Source organism: Manis javanica, chromosome 10 (assembly GCF_040802235.1).
Source record: "Manis javanica isolate MJ-LG chromosome 10, MJ_LKY, whole genome shotgun sequence".
Taxonomy (NCBI): domain Eukaryota; kingdom Metazoa; phylum Chordata; class Mammalia; order Pholidota; family Manidae; genus Manis; species Manis javanica.
In genome coordinates this window covers 72,321,600-72,338,252 of record NC_133165.1, presented here as the reverse complement: position 1 = coordinate 72,338,252, position 16,653 = coordinate 72,321,600, and the positions used below count along the sequence as shown (strand labels likewise).

General features: G+C 39.8%; 1 protein-coding gene across 14 annotated transcripts in view; it reads left to right on the top strand.

The window, feature by feature from the left end:
- The first annotated feature begins 3,836 nt into the window (after nucleotides 1-3,836).
- KCNC2 (potassium voltage-gated channel subfamily C member 2) overlaps nucleotides 3,837-16,653 on the top strand; it is a 218,077-nt gene continuing 205,260 nt past the window's right edge. For 5 of the 14 annotated variants that reach the window (XM_036999536.2, XM_073213332.1, XM_036999537.2 and 2 more), the window contains exons 1-2: nucleotides 3,837-4,417; nucleotides 5,446-6,148. In XM_036999536.2, coding sequence (XP_036855431.2) covers nucleotides 5,465-6,148 — 684 coding nt within the window. In that variant the 5' untranslated portion in view covers nucleotides 3,837-4,417; nucleotides 5,446-5,464. Of the gene's footprint in view, nucleotides 4,418-4,854; nucleotides 4,952-5,086; nucleotides 5,199-5,445; nucleotides 6,149-16,653 lie in introns of those variants that run through there. The other 9 variants (XM_036999518.2, XM_036999527.2, XM_036999546.2 and 6 more) reach the window with 4 other exon arrangements.

Below are 16,653 nucleotides of genomic sequence, written 5' to 3'. Positions count from 1 at the left end.
GCAAGGATTCTAGAATTTTGGTTTCATTACATCTCTATGGAATATCCAATATTTTAGCTAGTTTTGACTTGCACACAAGACAGTATGGTGTAACAGATAGGAGTTAGGATTACCATCAGAGGATATGGGTCCTATTTCTGCCAATTATTAACTATGTAATTTTGTGGTGAGACTCTTTCTCCACTTGACAATAAAAGTTGCTATTAGAAGATGCCTAAAATGTGCCAGAAACTTTCTTAGGAGTTTTATTGTTCCTATGTCACTTAATCTTCATAGCAACTCTAGAGTCCTCATGCCCATTTATAGGAGAGGAAATGAAGGCTCAGAAGTTGAGAAATTTTCTCCAGGTCAGACACCTAGTGAGTGGTGTTCAGCAGATGGGCTCTATTTTACCTGCCTCTAAGGACAGTGGAAGTAACCACTGTAAAATACTGCTTTTCAAAAATTTACTAAATTGGAGAATATATATCATATATATTTTTTGAGTTCATAATATATGATATAAATGTTAGTTATTGTTAAGAGGTCAGGTAAATAGGCTTATATTTTTTACTTTTCAGATAAGGGAGACTTTGAAGATGAGTCAGATCATATAACAAACAATTCTAAAACTGATAGCCTAAATATTACCTTTTATTTAGCTCATGATTCTGTGGGTCAGTGCATTTGGACTAGGTCCACCTGGACAGTCCTCTGGACCCACACATAAAAGCAAAAGGCAGTTTTGCTTCTGGGGAGAAGCTAACTGTGATTTGGAGCAGAGCTGTTGGGGTACATCTTGTTCTTGTAGGTACATCCGTATTTCCTTTCAATCCTTGCTCTAGTTATGGCTTTTGACTTGTTTCCTAATATTATTTCTCTTTGTACTGAAGTGACATGAGTGTGAGAGAAAGAGAAAGAGGGAGAGAGTGAGAGAGAGGGGAAAAAAGAGGCAGAGGGCCTGGTATATATGTCTCTCATCAAGCAGGCCAGCTAAGGCTTGCTCTCAAAGCACCTAGGGTAGGGGTCCGAGAGAGAGAGAGCAGAAACATACCTTTTGAGTACAAGACCTTTTGAACCCAAGGCTTTGAACTGGTACAACATCACTTCTATTTCATTCTATCAGCCAAAGCAAGTTAAAAACCCAGTCCAGACTCAGAGGCTGGAGAAACAGACTTGATGGGAGAAGATGCCAAGTTACATTATAAAGGGCCCATACCTATAGAGAGGGATGGGAAAATGTGACCATTTTTAATCTACTGCAAAGGAGTTTTGCTTGTGAAAATATTGCTTTTTGAAGGTGAACAAAATTTTTAAAATCCTTAAACTGGACTTTAAAAGAGTTCATTTGTTTAAATGTTAAACTTTTACAAGGATATCATTCTGACTGTCACAACGTGGCTCCCTGAGATCAATTCACTTTTCTGGTGGTGATGTGGTACTCAGTTTCTGTAGCCTTCTGTGATGCTGACACAAGGATTATAAAGGAAGCAGCATTTCAGCTGCTTCTCGGCCAGGGGTAATGTCCATATGGTCTTTTTAATCCTTGCTCCACACTGACCAACAAAGGAAACCACAACTGTTTTTTCCTCCTCAGTTTTCCATTGCTATTTTTCAAAGATTTGCTTTCTTTTCCCTTTTATCTGTCTTTTGCAGCAGGATCAGTGGAGTTAGTTTGCTGAAGGGGTTTTTGTTCTCACCTGTCTTATATAATGAAGCCTGGATGTTTATCTTAGGCTTTTCCCTGCTTATATTGACCAAAAGGAAAAATAAAAGAGACTATTTCATTCATTGTTTTGTTCATTGAATGCATCATTATGTAAATCCCATCCTTTCTTCTTTCCACATTCTTATTTTCAAACTTTTCTGAAATTTTCTTTAATTCCATATCTAATCCTTTATGAATCACAAGAAGACTGAATTCTTCTGAAAGATGATCCTCTTGCCAGTGTGATCATTTCTAGACAGCTTAAATAATCTTAGGCTCCAGCTGATTCATTACATCGTTGTTTTCTCATTTTCCCCTATGAGCTTTTTGCATCATTTTTCCCCTTCCTTTTGGTATCTCTATAGATCTCTCATAATACAAATTTAATGATATCAAACTAAAGGCTTTCATTATTGATTCCTGTAATCTATATGAGTTATCTTTCTGGAAGTCTGGTAATTTAACATGGATATTTCCTCCATTTAAATTAAAAGGAATAGTTTATGTAAAGGATTTTGCACATAGTAAGATCTCAGTGAATGTTATCTATTATCATTAATGTTAGTACACTTACTATTGTTAATTTATTTTAAAGCAAACGGCATGCCCTTTTCTCCCTACTGAATTTACATTAGCTATATAAAACCATCTAGACAATATGAGAATGCATGTTTGAATATAATTTTTATTTGCAAATTTCCTGGTGATTGAAATTTGCTATCGCTGTCTTTTTTAGAAATGCCTCAGTAGTTGATCATAGCGCAAAATCAGAGTCACTTCCTCAGCATTTAAGCTCTATACATTTTTTAGTGTGTTAGTAAGGCAAATTTATATTTCCACAAAGCTGGGTCTGCATAGCTGTTCCTTAGGATATTATGACACATTTAATGTCATACTGTTAATAATTTCTTTATAAATGAATACATTCCATATTTTCCTGGTATTAGTTTCCTAGACACCAATGGCTTTCCAAAGATCTTTTAGTTCTTTAATTATTTACTTACTGTCATAAGAGATAGGTGTTTTTTTCAGTGAATTGTTTATGTTTAAGTGGCCATCCTACAGTCCTCTGTATTGCTAAAGCTTTCTGATAAGTAACTCAAAGGTCTTGCTCCTTCCAAATCACAGTGTCAATATCAATATCTGCTTTTCAAAAAGACTTTCTCCTATATACAACCTGGTGTTTTACCTACTCTGTGAACTTCAATCCTATTAAACTGTACCTATGAAATAGCATCTCTCTCTTTTTCTTTCTTCCTAGAAAGATGCACGCAGACCCAGAAACACACTCTCTTTGGTAATGAGGTCTAATATGGGTTGAACTGTGTCAGTTTCCCCCTACTTCTCCCCAAAAAGAGAAATGCTCGAGTCCTAACCTCCAAAATCTCAGAATGTGACCTTACGTGGAGATAGGGTCTTTACAGAGGCAATCAAATTAAAATGAGGTCATTAAGGTGGGCCCTAATCCAACATGGTTAGTGTTCTTACATAAAAGGTAATTTGGACATAGGCATGCATAAAGGGAGAATGACATGAAGAGACACAGGGAGAAGATGACCATTGTCAAGCCAAAGAGAGAGGCCTGGAATAGGTCAATTCTTTAAGACCGTCAGAAGAACCAATCCTGGGACACCTCAGTTTCAGACTTCTAGCCTCCTGAACTGTGAGATAACAAAATTCTTCTTTTTACACAATCCATTTGGTACCTCTTTTTGGCAGCCTTAGCAAACTACTCCAAGACCCAATAAAAATTTGAGAAAGGGGCTAATTAGATAATTGCTTTGTTACTTGGATATTTGTAGCTTGTCTTTTTTAGCTTCTGATAACGAAACCTGAATTTTTACTTGCTAGAGCATTATGTTCCTAGAATAAACTTTTTAAACTTGTTTTGTTTTACATAACCATGATGTGGAGACCTACATTTGACTGAAAAGAGCAAGCCAGAGCCATGCATAAGACGCGAGAAACAAGATTCCCTTGTCACCTGTAAGTAGACCTCTCTCCTGTCAGCTGTCATTAAGAAAAAATTGCAATTGGTCTTAGATTCTCTCACTTGTTGGGAGGGTGGGGCAGCGGGAAGAGAAAGGGTGTGGAGAGCGGGGTGTAAATAAGGCAGGCAGGAGCTCTAGAGTGGGTGGGGATAGAGCTTCACTGAAGAAAAATATAGGAACCTGGTTGGTACAACACAGCTGCCCCAGAACCCCAGCCCCCCACCCTTGCCCAGCTCTGTGCTCTGGCGCTGGTGGTTGAAAGCGAAGGCACAGCTCCAGCTGCGGCAACTCTGGGGGCAGAAACAAGATCTGCAGGTCGAAGTCGGAGCCGGGCGATGTCACCTTCAAGTGGCTGAGCTCCTGTGACCTCGGGTCAGCTCCTCAGCAGCCACTGCCAGCCGCCGTGCGGGCTCCCGGGGGGTCGCGGAGCGCAGGCTGGACCCGCCCCGAGCTCCATGGTTTGCCCAGCCCCGCGCGATGGTGGCTCTGGGCGCCGAGGCTGGCGCGGGGAAAGCCCGCGGCTCGCACGATGAAGGCGCAGCGCGCGGCGCGGGCGCTGTGTCCGCCACCCCAGCGGCCCGAGGCGCGGCCCAACCACCTGAACCCGCAAAACACCAACAAGTAGTTTCTCACTGGAAAAGGGCGGCTCGGCTGGGTGTCAGGACCCAGTCCGGCTTCTCGGGGAACCTCGTCCGCTCGGAAACCAAAGCAGAGCCACTTTCCTCTCGGTCTCCTTAAGGTATCTGGGGGCGGGAGGTTAATGCGTGGTTTGCCTGGAAGGGCATCCCCTCCCCTTCCCGCAACGGGAAGGTGGGTGAAGCCCTGGGGAGACGTGGCTGGGAGGCTGGAAGCGGGGACAGTCAGCCAGGACTTCAGCTCAGGGCTCCAGGGGGTGTGCCTCCAGCAGCTTTTCCCAGGGCCTCGCCGCTCCCAGAAAACAACCCCCCACCCTCCATCCCCAAGGCGTTTGTTTTGCTTGGGAAGGAGGATGGGGTGGGATGCACTGATCACTTGTATTCTCAAAAATGAATCCTAGTTGGTCGTTCCCTTTCCCAAGTGATAATAATGATGTTAACAGCAGCAATGTGAAAAGGAAATTGGATCAGGAAATTAGTCAGGAGTCTCCTTGGTGAAAGACAACAGCAGGGAAAATTGCTCTGACTTGTGCGTGCAGTCTTTTTGCCTCCTGAGGGAGCGGAGGTGAACCGAGAACAGGTCGCGCAAAGGGCACTCCCTGAGTGCTGGGGAGCAGAGCCGTCCGGCGCTGCCGCGGGTGCGCGTGCAGTGGGGGGTCCTCTGGCGCGGGGGCCCATGCCCAGCGCAGAGGGCGGCCTGTCCAGAGCTGCCTCCAGGCTAGGGGAGGGGAGAGGGGCCACGGCGCGGGAGGGGAGAGAGGCTTTAGAGAAAGGGGTGGAGGTTTCGGGAGAGAAGGGGCTGTTAGGAGCTGGGAGCAGGTGGCACTTAGGTCAGAGGGCAAGGAGGTGAAGAGATGAAGGAGAGGTCTGAGTGGAGGGAGAAAGGTATGAGGCAAGGGAGAGGGTGTCATGGAAGGTCAGGGGAGGCTCCCACTGCTGGGAACATGGGGAAAGCGTGCCCTTGAGGCCAGGACGGGGCTAGGCTCCGATCTGCCCCTGGGAGGGCCGTTCGCCCCTCGCGCATCCGCCAGCCTCGCATCTGGGACTGTCGCGCCGGGAGTGGGGGTGGGGGTCACGGCGCCTCTCTGACGGGCGAGATCTTTAACTCGGCGCTGTGTTTGCCTCCCCCCAGTCATGTCTGAGCCACAGAGATGGGCAAGATCGAGAACAACGAGAGGGTGATCCTCAATGTCGGGGGCACCCGGCACGAGACCTACCGCAGCACCCTCAAGACCCTGCCCGGGACGCGCCTAGCCCTCCTCGCCTCCTCGGAGCCCCAGGGCGACTGCCTGACGGCGGCGGGAGACAAGGGGCAGCCCTCGCCCCCTGCCCTCTCGCCACCGCAGCGACCGCCCGCGCTGGGCCCCGGGCCGGGCGGCTGCTCGGAGGGCGGCGCGGGGAACTGCAGTCCCCGCGGCGGCGGCGCCGACCACCGCACGGGCGGCCGCGAGTTCTTCTTCGACCGGCACCCGGGCGTCTTCGCCTACGTGCTCAACTACTACCGCACCGGCAAGCTGCACTGCCCCGCCGACGTGTGCGGTCCGCTTTTCGAGGAGGAGCTGGCCTTCTGGGGCATCGACGAGACGGACGTGGAGCCCTGCTGCTGGATGACCTACCGGCAGCACCGAGACGCCGAGGAGGCGCTCGACATCTTCGAGACCCCCGACCTCATCGGCGGCGACCCCGGCGACGACGAGGACCTGGCGGCCAAGCGGCTGGGCATCGAGGACTCCGCGGTCCCGGGGGCCCCGGACGGCAAGTCCGGCCGCTGGAGGAGGCTGCAGCCCCGCATGTGGGCCCTCTTCGAGGACCCCTATTCGTCCCGAGCCGCCAGGGTAAGGCCAGAATCGCCCCCTGTTCCCTGCTGCTCCAGCTCCTCCCAACCCCTTGCCCAACTTTCCGTTGTCGTCCACGGGCCTCTGGGACAGGCGAGTGGGGGGCAGAAAACAGGACTCCCTAAGGATGAGATGAGAGGTCTGGTGCAAAGTGAACTCGGGGACCCTGGTCCATTCTCCGCCCCCTTCCTTCATCCCGCTCCTGTCCTCCTCAGCTCAGACTGAGATTTACTTTATTACTTTAGCAGATGGGACCTAAGGGGCAAACGTCTCTGTGCAGGTCTATCTGGAATCTTGTTCTGAAATCGGTTTCCACTCTTCATCTTGAGTTTTTTCCCAGCTGTTCTGTTGCAACTTTTCCTTTAGCTCGGATTTCCTTCTGGTCGTCACAATTAGACATTTTCAGTGGGGCCTGACAGCTCCTTCATGTTGACTCACCCGGAGCACTGGCTCCAGTTAGGGATCTAATCTGAGGACAGAGGAGGAGAAATGGAATCTCTGTGTGCGTCTGGGCTGGGAGCAGGTGTGCCGGAGGTTCATTTCTGTGAATGGATCTCCTGAATGCTATTTGGCGGTCTTCCTCCAGGGGTGGTGAACGCTGGATTGCTAATCCCAAGAAATTGACCAGGGAGCCCACCTGCTCATTGAATGTGGGAATCTGGTGCCTTTCCCCTTGGGCTGCATCTGTGTTTCTTTCAGGTTGCGTGTGAATTAGTCACGTTGGTGACTAGTGTAGTCCAATTCTCTAAATCTGGGTAATTGAGATTGTGGCAAACTTCATTTTACTCTTAGACGGTGATCCCATCCTCAATTTTTCTTTTCTGTTTCTAGGTTGAGGGACAGTTTGAATTTAGTCTTAGATACTCCCAATTAATTATTCAGAATTCCATGCAGGGACCAAAAGTAACCAATAATGGTTTCTCCACTTTAAAAGAGATAAAAGATATATAAATAACCCCAAAATTATGCGGTATGTGAATTGTTTTTAATTATATGAGAGAACTGTAGTGTATTTAGTTAAATCTTTGCAATTGTCTGTGTCTGGTTTGCTTCTGACACCCAGAAAAAATACCCCCTGGGCAGAATGGGAATTTTCCCAGCTTCACTCTGGCTCTGTCCTCATTGTTGTGCTTCTCTGCATGTGAGAAGTCTCTGCATTTGAGATATTGTGTGATTATCTATCTAATAACTTGTCAGAAGATGTGCTTCTGACACCACTTTGGGAGTCTGAGGATGTGTTTTGTTTTTAGTTTGAAATAGAATACGAAAGAGGCTATTTAAAGCCTTCCTACTCTATTGTATGTGGTATTTAAATACATACATAAATTTTAGTATGTCCACATGCTCACATTGGAATATAGAATTAACAACTTCGACTCTGATAGTTTCCTTTTCATACCATTCTATAAATTCGGCAAGAGTTGGCATTTAGAAAACAACCACAAAAAACAAGTCTACATTTACTGAAATTAAATCACAGACTCATGACCATTTCATCTATTTTTTCTGGATTCAAGCTGAGTGCCACTGTGCACTTTCCGCTTGGTGGTTAGAAAGATAATCTGAATTTGTTTTCAGTCTCATCGTGATTATTTTTTCCCCCAGATTGTGTACTACAAAAAAGACAGAATGTTTTATTATCTTCCCTCATGATAATATAACACATTTTATTATAGGCCAGATTGCATAGAAAAAACTTTTAACAAGGTGTTCCATTTTCATTATTGGTATGGAAATTGAGTCTATTTATTATTAGTCAAAGCATAGACCATTAACTTTAAAACAGGCTTTTTTTTATCTTAAGGTATCACTTTAATAATGTTAAGGACTTGATGCGTATCCATTTTAAGTGAGGAAAGAGCCCAGACAGATTGGAGATTAACATAAAGTCAAAGAGTTGAATCAGCTGAGAATCAGACACCCAGAAAATTTCTTTGAGTTCACCTCATGAAGACCCCTTATTCTGTAGGTGAGGAAAATAAAGACTATAGATGCTAAGTGATGGGCCAAGGTCATACAGCAAGTTAATAGCAGATCCAAAATCATGCTGTAGTCTCATAACATCGTATCCAGGCCCTTTTCACTACACCCACTGATTATAACTGACTCTTTGGCTGCTTGTGAAATCTTTGCAGGTTGTGTTGTTCTTGCGATTTAATATAGCATAAGACATTCACTAGAACTCTAGTGAATTTGGAAGGTCATCTATGACTTTTTAAAATACATATATTTCAGGACTTTGGCTGGACCACCCATTAGAATGAAAATACGGGATTCAAATAAACTTTTTTAAATGAGCCCTGTTTTAACTTTTATTTTTATTGACCAGTGATATGTAACGTTTTGTTTCCTTTCAGATTTGGCTAATATTTGTGGGGCTTGTCTTCAGGGAATCCCTTTTCAAATTAATAGGGGTTGCCTGAAAAAAAAAGTAATAGGAAGTCACTCTTCTATTTGATTGTGATTTAATATTTTTATATGCACACTTTTAGTTCAGATGATGGTCTGGCTTAATGTTATCTGACTAGTTTGATAAACAGAATTACATTGGGAAGTCATAAGATGAAATTATATTTTGCATGGATATGATTCTAAGAGGCGTAATTATCAAGTGGTTTGCTTTAGCTGTGGTCTTACTGCTACGAGTCTCATACTGGATAGAATTTAAGTATTTAGCTTTTAAAAACCCTCTTACTTTCTTTTACATTAATTCATCTTTTATTGATATACTAGAGATGAACAATTTTAACTGTCTGAATTCATTTTACAGTTTATTACATCTGTTTCATCATTGTCTTTATCCTTCCCCAATATTGAGGTGATTGGCTCAATTATGTAATAGATTTGTTATTTCTAACCTTGTATGATGTTAAGGGGCAGACTGAAACAACAATGAGAGGAAACTGATAATTAACTGAAATTTACTTTTCCCTTCTCTATAGTTTTAAATTTATGATGTAAATGCATATTTGAGAGGTCTAAGTGGTTCAAGTTAATTTGGGAAATAAATTTGTATTTTATACTTATGAATTCTTATCCTTAAGAATAGTGTTCTAAAATAGATATTTATAAAACATCAAATATAAGTTGTCATGGAAACCTGTTGTGGAGAAAATGAGAACAGGAAAGAAAAGGAGAGATTATTCTGTTGATGCCATTGAATATTTACAAATACTAAAAAGCAAGGATATGTAGATGTATTTGTGAGAATATTGTGTTTTTCCAATTTGATATCCAAGTTTTAGAAGTAAATGAAGCTTGTATGTGCTGAAGGCATTATATCATAGGTAAGTGGACAGATGCCAAGCAGAAATTCTTTGATAGAACTTCTGGATTTTATAGAAGTTTAAAAAAACAGTTTAAGGGCAAAATACTAGAATAAAACTATTCATTTCCAATATTAAAGAGGCGAGTGCAGTTATAAATTTCTACTTCTTCCTCTTCTTCTCACTTATTTTTTGTTTGGGGGAGTACACTTGAATTAGGTTCTGTTTTAGAGTGTGGCTTTTCCTGGGTGGCATGTATATCTTTGATTATCTGATAGACCACTTAATATACCATTATGTGGAGATTATCCTGAATCATACATTTTTCTAATCTTGAAAATATTAACTTTGTTAGCATTTTATTTTATTTTACCTTGACATTTATTTATTTAGTTGTTTATTAAGGTATCATTGATATGTAATCTTGTGAAGGTTTCACATGAAAAACATTGTGGTTACTACAGTCACCCATATTATTAATCCCCCCCCCACACACCCCATTGCAGTCACTGTCCAACAGTGTAGTAAGATGCTATAGAGTCACTACTTGTCTTCTCTGTGATGTACTGCTTTCCCTGTGACCCTCATACATTGTCTATGTTAATCATAATACCCTTAATCCCCTTCTCCTTCCCCCACCCACCCCCTTCCCACCCCCTTCCCTTAGGTAACCACTAGTCTCTTCTTGGAGTCTGTGAGTCTGCTGCTGTTTTGTCCCTTTGGTTTTGCTTTGTTCTTATACTCCACAAATGAATGAAATCATTTGGTACTTGTCTTTTTCTGTCTGGCTTATTTCACTGAGCATAATACCCTCTACCTCAATCCATGTTGTTGCAAATGATAGGCTTTGTTTTCTTCTTATGGCTGAATACTATTCCATTGTGTATACGTACCACATCTTCTTTATCCATTCATCTATTGATGGACACTTAGGTTGCTTGCATGTCTCGGCTATTGTAAATAGTGCTGCAATAAACATAAGGGTGCATATGTCTTTTTTGAACTGTGCTCTTGCATTCTCAGGGTAAATTCCTAGGGGTGGAATTCCTGAGTCGAATGGTATTTCTATTTTATGAGGAACCTCCCTACTGCTTTCCACAAAGGTTGAACTAATTTACATTCCCACCAGCAGTGTAGGAGGGTTCTCCTTTCTCCAGATCCTCACCAACATTTGTTGTTGTCTGTCTTTTGGACAGTGACCATCCTTACTGGTGTGAGGTGATATCTAATTGTGGTTTTAATTTTCATTTCTCTGATTATTAGTGATGTGGAGCATCTTTTCATGTGCCTCTTGGCCATCTGAATTTCTTCTTTGGAGAAGTGCCTGTTCAGATCCTCTGCCCATTTTTTAATCAGATTATTGGTTTTTTGTTTGTTGAGGCATGTGAGCTCTTTATATTTTTTGGATGTCAACCCTTTATCGGATTTGTCATTACAAATATATTCTCCCATACTGTAGTATGCCTTTTTGTTCTGCTGATGGTATCCTTTGCTGTACAGAAGCTTTTTAGTTTGATGTAGTCCCACTTGGTCATTTTTGCTTTTGTTTCCTTTGCTGAAGGAGATGTGTTCAGGAAAAAGTTGCTCATGTTTTAGCATTTTAAATTGTTTATTTCCACAGCATTAGTAAAATATACTCCTTAAAATTATTAAAATTAAAATTCCAACCCCTAGAATTGGATTCAGAATTGCACATACTTTATTTACTTTTTATGGGCCATTTTTTCCCCTTCCTCAAACCACAAACAAAACAAGAAAGAAATGATCTAAATAAATACTCACTTTAAGTGTAACATTTAATTTAAAAAAATTATAATAAGGTAAGGACAGTTTGAATCCTACATTAAGATTAAAGAAAGAACATGTAATAATTCGTGTTTTGTAAGCATTGCTACGGTTAAAAGTTAATGACCAAATACAGCTTGTTCATAAAATATTATTGTCAATTATTAAACATATTAGAACTTTTATTTAGTCAATGAATATTTATTATGTAATCACTCCAGACCAGAAACTATGTGAGATACTGGGTGCATGGAGCAAATATTGTTCTTTGCCCTCAATAAGCTTATGTATAATAAAACATTTCCTAAAAACATTGTCTACTAAGTTAAAAAATGCACCAAAAAAATCCCATAAACCAAACTCCTGAGATATTAAAGATAAGTTTTCCTTTAAAAAAAGAAAGAAAGAAAGAAAAAAAAAATCTCACATGGAAACATTGCCTGACACACACAGGAAAGTATTCCACTTAGAAGTGATGGTGTTGAGGTGCTGTTAGTCTTTATTATGAGAGTGTTAGGTTCTTTTAATCTTCATTTTTCTGTTTTCAAAGTGATTTATAGGCTTTCTCTTTGCAAAATTATTGGAGAAATAGGATGAAAGCTGTACATTTACCATACAACTGAATTATCTGGGATGTGGCCAAGTGTCTTCATTTCTTCCACTTAATTAAAAATCAAGGCCAACCATGTGACAGCGCAAATCGACACTTCAGACCCCCAAGAAGAGTCCTGCTCTAGGAGTCTGGTGTGTTTGCATTGGCCATATTAGTATCTACGTGTCTATTGACCTTTTCTAGCCACTAATTGTACAGTTCACAAATAAATTTAATTTCATGCTAATATATTGAGCATTGGGCAAGATCAGAGAGGACTTAATTCAGTACATCACCAAAAGAACCCCATAACTTCAGTAGTCCATTGTATTTTCAGTAATATAGCTGATCACAAGCTAGGTGATCTGATCTATGGCTGGTCATTAGGCATGCCAAAGGGGAATGTAGTTGGACACAGTAGGTGTGACATTTTTGGTTAAGAGCTAATTTGTAGACTTGAGTTGACAAACCTAAATAAGAGTCAAGGAAATGTTTCTTCTGTGTCAAGAAGCTTATTTTCAAAGCAGCTGAAAACAAGGAAACATGTAGGTTTATATAAAAAGGCAGTTCAGCCTTTCCCATTTTAAAGTGTATATCATTACCATTTATTTTTACTACTACAATAAAAGGGTAAATGCCTTTCACCTTTTCAGGTCTTATATTCAACATCTGAGTCATATATCCTTTTTATTATGGCAACTTTTAAAATATGTCTTAATTAAATAGTAAAGGGCACTGAAGGACTGATAGCAGATAAACACAGACCTGTGGGAGGAAATACATGATGGCTAAACAAACTAAATCATAGCCATCAATATATGGTACAAACTTAATTCAATTCTGTTTGAAGTATGCAAGGCTTTTCTTTTAGAGGAGCAGTCAAGATTTTTTTCTATGACAGAATAGCACTGCTTTTGCTTTTCTTATGGGTTGAAGGGTGGTGATTAATTTTAATACTGTGTAGTCAATATTTTCACAGAAAGTGACTAAAATGTGGGCGTTAGGAGAAGAGATCAGGAATAGAGAATACATGGAAACAGCACTGGAAAAATGCCTTGACTGGGATCTTTAAGACCTATGTACTAGCCCTAATTTCAAACTTGCTGTATGACCTTGGACAATTTACTTCATCTTCCTGAGCCTTGATTTCCTTTGCCTTATTCTGAAAGAAAAAAGAACAAAAATAGGTGACACATTGAATTAGATAGTATCCAAACTTCTTTCCAGCACTAAGATTTTGATGTTTGGAAGAAAAACAAAAATACTTATTAAAATCCCTGGGTGTGTGGTGGTAGAGGGCCAACAGATTAGCACCCATTTTGATTGTACTCAAAGGACCATCACCCTAATAAGTTAAACTATTATTGATTTTTTGTTTTGTTTTGCATTTGTAAGTTTCTGCCCTTTTTTCCCTACAGCTGTTGGTAGCTGCTCCTTTGGTTACCATAGAAACAGGTTAGCTCCTAGCTTCCTGTTGCCATTGAAAACAGCTTTCTCTCAACCACATATTGATCTCAGGAAATCATTTTGTTGTGGCTCTGTCAGGTAACCCATAAAGATGATTAGCTCTGTCATTTCCTAAGTCTGAGATTCAATGCAGGTGTATATCCATCTGCCCACAAGGATAAACTGATTAGATAATCTCAGTTTTATTTCCATTTGAAAAGTGCCTTGTCAAAGACACCATCCTTTTCCTCTTCCCATATCTTATACAGCAGGGAAAGTCTTATTCACTTGAGGATTTACAGATATGCCTAACACATTTAAGTGTTTACAAAATAGTGTCAAATTATTCAGTTCTAATCTCTTTCTTAACTCATTCTATCAGAATAAGCATAGAGAATGGTATACTGTCTAGCACAAATCAAATAAGTTTAGATTTTAATGTACTCAGTGAATAATATTTCAAGATAAATATGTATGTGTTATATGGTGCTCCATATTTCTGTTTTGAGAAAATAGTTTTTCTATATCACGATATACATATTTACCTAAAAAGAAGATATATTCATGGTCCTAACATAGACACATAGAACTTTTATATGAATAAGCAGTGGAAGAAATTTGTGGGAATATGGCGTAAGTGTGTGTATGCATGAGTGCATGTATTATATATATATCCAAAATATATACTCTTTGAGTAGGATTGGTAACTGGTATATATGACAGGCTTCTGGAATTCATAAGACTTAGAATTGAAAGGAAATGGTGATCACCTGGCATATTTGCCTTAATTCATATAAGAAGCAGCTGACTTGTTCATATCTCTGGCTACTTAGTGACAGTAGTAGAGCTAGAATTTAGATCTTCTGACTTCTGGGGCTCTCCCTATTCAATCTCAGGTGCTTAGTCTGAACTGTGTGTGTTTAACATTAGATGCACACATTTTAGCTCTTAGGAGTCAGAAGCATGTTAGGAATAGTTGGGATAGAGTCTGCCTTACTGTTCTATTGCTTAATAGTAGCAGGGAAATTGTCACTGTTTTAGGTATTCACCTCATTTTCAGATCCTCCTCCGGATGCAGCCTTTGTCTTTTGTTATTCTACTCTTATCTATTGCCTTTGAAATTTTTTAATGCAATCCTAGTTCAGCCCATTAGTGAGGATTGATGTGTTTTATAGAACATTATCTTCTCACATGTAATTAACCAGATCATGGTGAGTTTCACAGGGACAACTGGTGATCAGAGGAGTGAAAGATGTTTGGAGCTGTTGTTAAGATCTGCAGGTGATACTGGATGTTGTTGTGAGGTCAGTACATTCAGGGTAGAAAACCTTTTCCTTTAGCGTTTCTTTGATGGCTAGTCAAAGGCAGTGTTTACTGTGCTTCAAGGGGATGCAAAGCAACATTATCATTTTGAGGGTGTTGGAGAGAATGCATTTTACAGAAATTGGAACAGAAGAACTTGGGCCAAAATCTTACTGTTAATATTGGGAAAAATATACTCCCATTATTTCTATAGTCATGCAACTGACCTTTTCTTCTGAAAACTGATAATGATCAAGACATCTCTGTAATCTGACATTTCCTAGTGTTCCGTGTATTTAGAAAATCTTATGCAAACGCCTCAGTAGTGTCTTCTTCATTTTCTGTTGGAAGACCCTTGGGAGTTTGCTATCAGATCTTGAGCTTTGCCATTCTTTATGTATCTGACAACACTGCTGACACCTTTTAAAACTGAAACAAAGGTCAAGATAGCCTTTCTTGGCAGGTGTTCTGTGGTTTAGTCTCAGCATTGAAAACTGTTCTCCTTTGAGTTGTCTCTGTGGAGGAAATCTGAGAGATGAAAATATGCTGCCTTTTGGCCACAGACATTCTCTTACTTCACACCAATACTTTGTCCAGAATTTTTAAGTTATTCACTAAATGATAAGGTGCAAATACATTTGTGTATTTTTTTATTGCAGTATAGCTGATATACAATCTTATATTTGTTTCAAGTATACAACACACTGATTTAACAGTTAGCATTATTAAATCCTCATCCAACTAGCTCAGTTACTATCTGTCAACACAGATGTTACTGAACCATTGGCTAAAAAAAATGTAAATACTTTTGTTTTGTAAACTAAAGCAATTTTTAATAATATCAATATATGCAAATAATACTGTTAATTCTAAATTTAAAACAACATGTTTATGAATTATGTTTAAGCAAAAACTATTAAGACTGATGCAAAGTTTTTGTTGAATAGTTTGTCAGATTGGCCACGGATTATTCAGAATTCACATAAACTTTGTGTCTGTGTTTGCAGATTATACAACAGAAATTCAGATGTGGGGTTGCTTACTTTAGTGTTTTTATGTTTATTGATTTAAGATAAAAATGCTCTTTACTGAAAGTGAATATTGTGTAATAATTGTAGTGGAAACAGGGACAAAGTAAATATAGCTAGGATAAGCTTCCTTAATATTCTGAAATGTTAATTTGGACAAAATTAATAAAATTGGTACTTAGGTACACAGAACAATACAGTTATTATGGTTTGATTTATCATTTAAATTTTCCTGCTTCTCTTTTTTAAAATGAGTGAGAAGAGGGAAAATATGAAAATTATTAAAATATCCTTAATGAAATCTATCTTTCCTATAACTGGGTAAGAAATGGATGGAATAATTGGGTCTTCTTCTGTGTAAACAGAATCAAAGTAGCAAGAAACCTTTCTTTTTTAAGCGACTGGAACTTTGTCATCAGGCCTGAGTGAGCCTATTACAGTCATATAAAATGTTTAGTGAGTACATCAAAGCTGAACAACTATTATATTTGTGTCATGATGGGTAAGCATTTGTGAGTTTATGCTTAATTCCCAGATTCTTAATGGTGTTGACTATGCTTTGATATTTAGAATACAGTGCTAAAGACATAAAATTCAAGAAAATTAATTGAAATTAAACATTTAAATGCACTAATAGCCTTCAATATATTAAAAATATGATGTGTTCTAAATGCAAAAACAAGGTTATTTAATTCAGTGCCTAGTTTTTTGTGAGTCTAGTACTTAAATTTTAGTTGTAACATAGGCATGCTATCAGTTCTTTAGGTTTTTATTTAAATTATTTAGTGACTATTTAAAAAATGTGTTCATTCTTTTATTTATGTATCCATCTTTGATTCAATTCACCTCTGCATTTTCTATCTGTTAGGTGGTATCTCGGTGACATTACTTTTGAGTACTTTGTGCTTCAGGGCCCGGTGTTTTTATCAACAGTATTTTGTAGCTTGACTTGCACCGGTTGGTTGAAATAGCATGTTGTAAAGGCATTAGTACGTTTCTCTCTTAGCTAAGCACTCTGGAAGAGAGCATCAAAGATGAAAGTTTTAAAATGCTTTCAAATTTCTCAGCTGACAACTACTGAGTTTC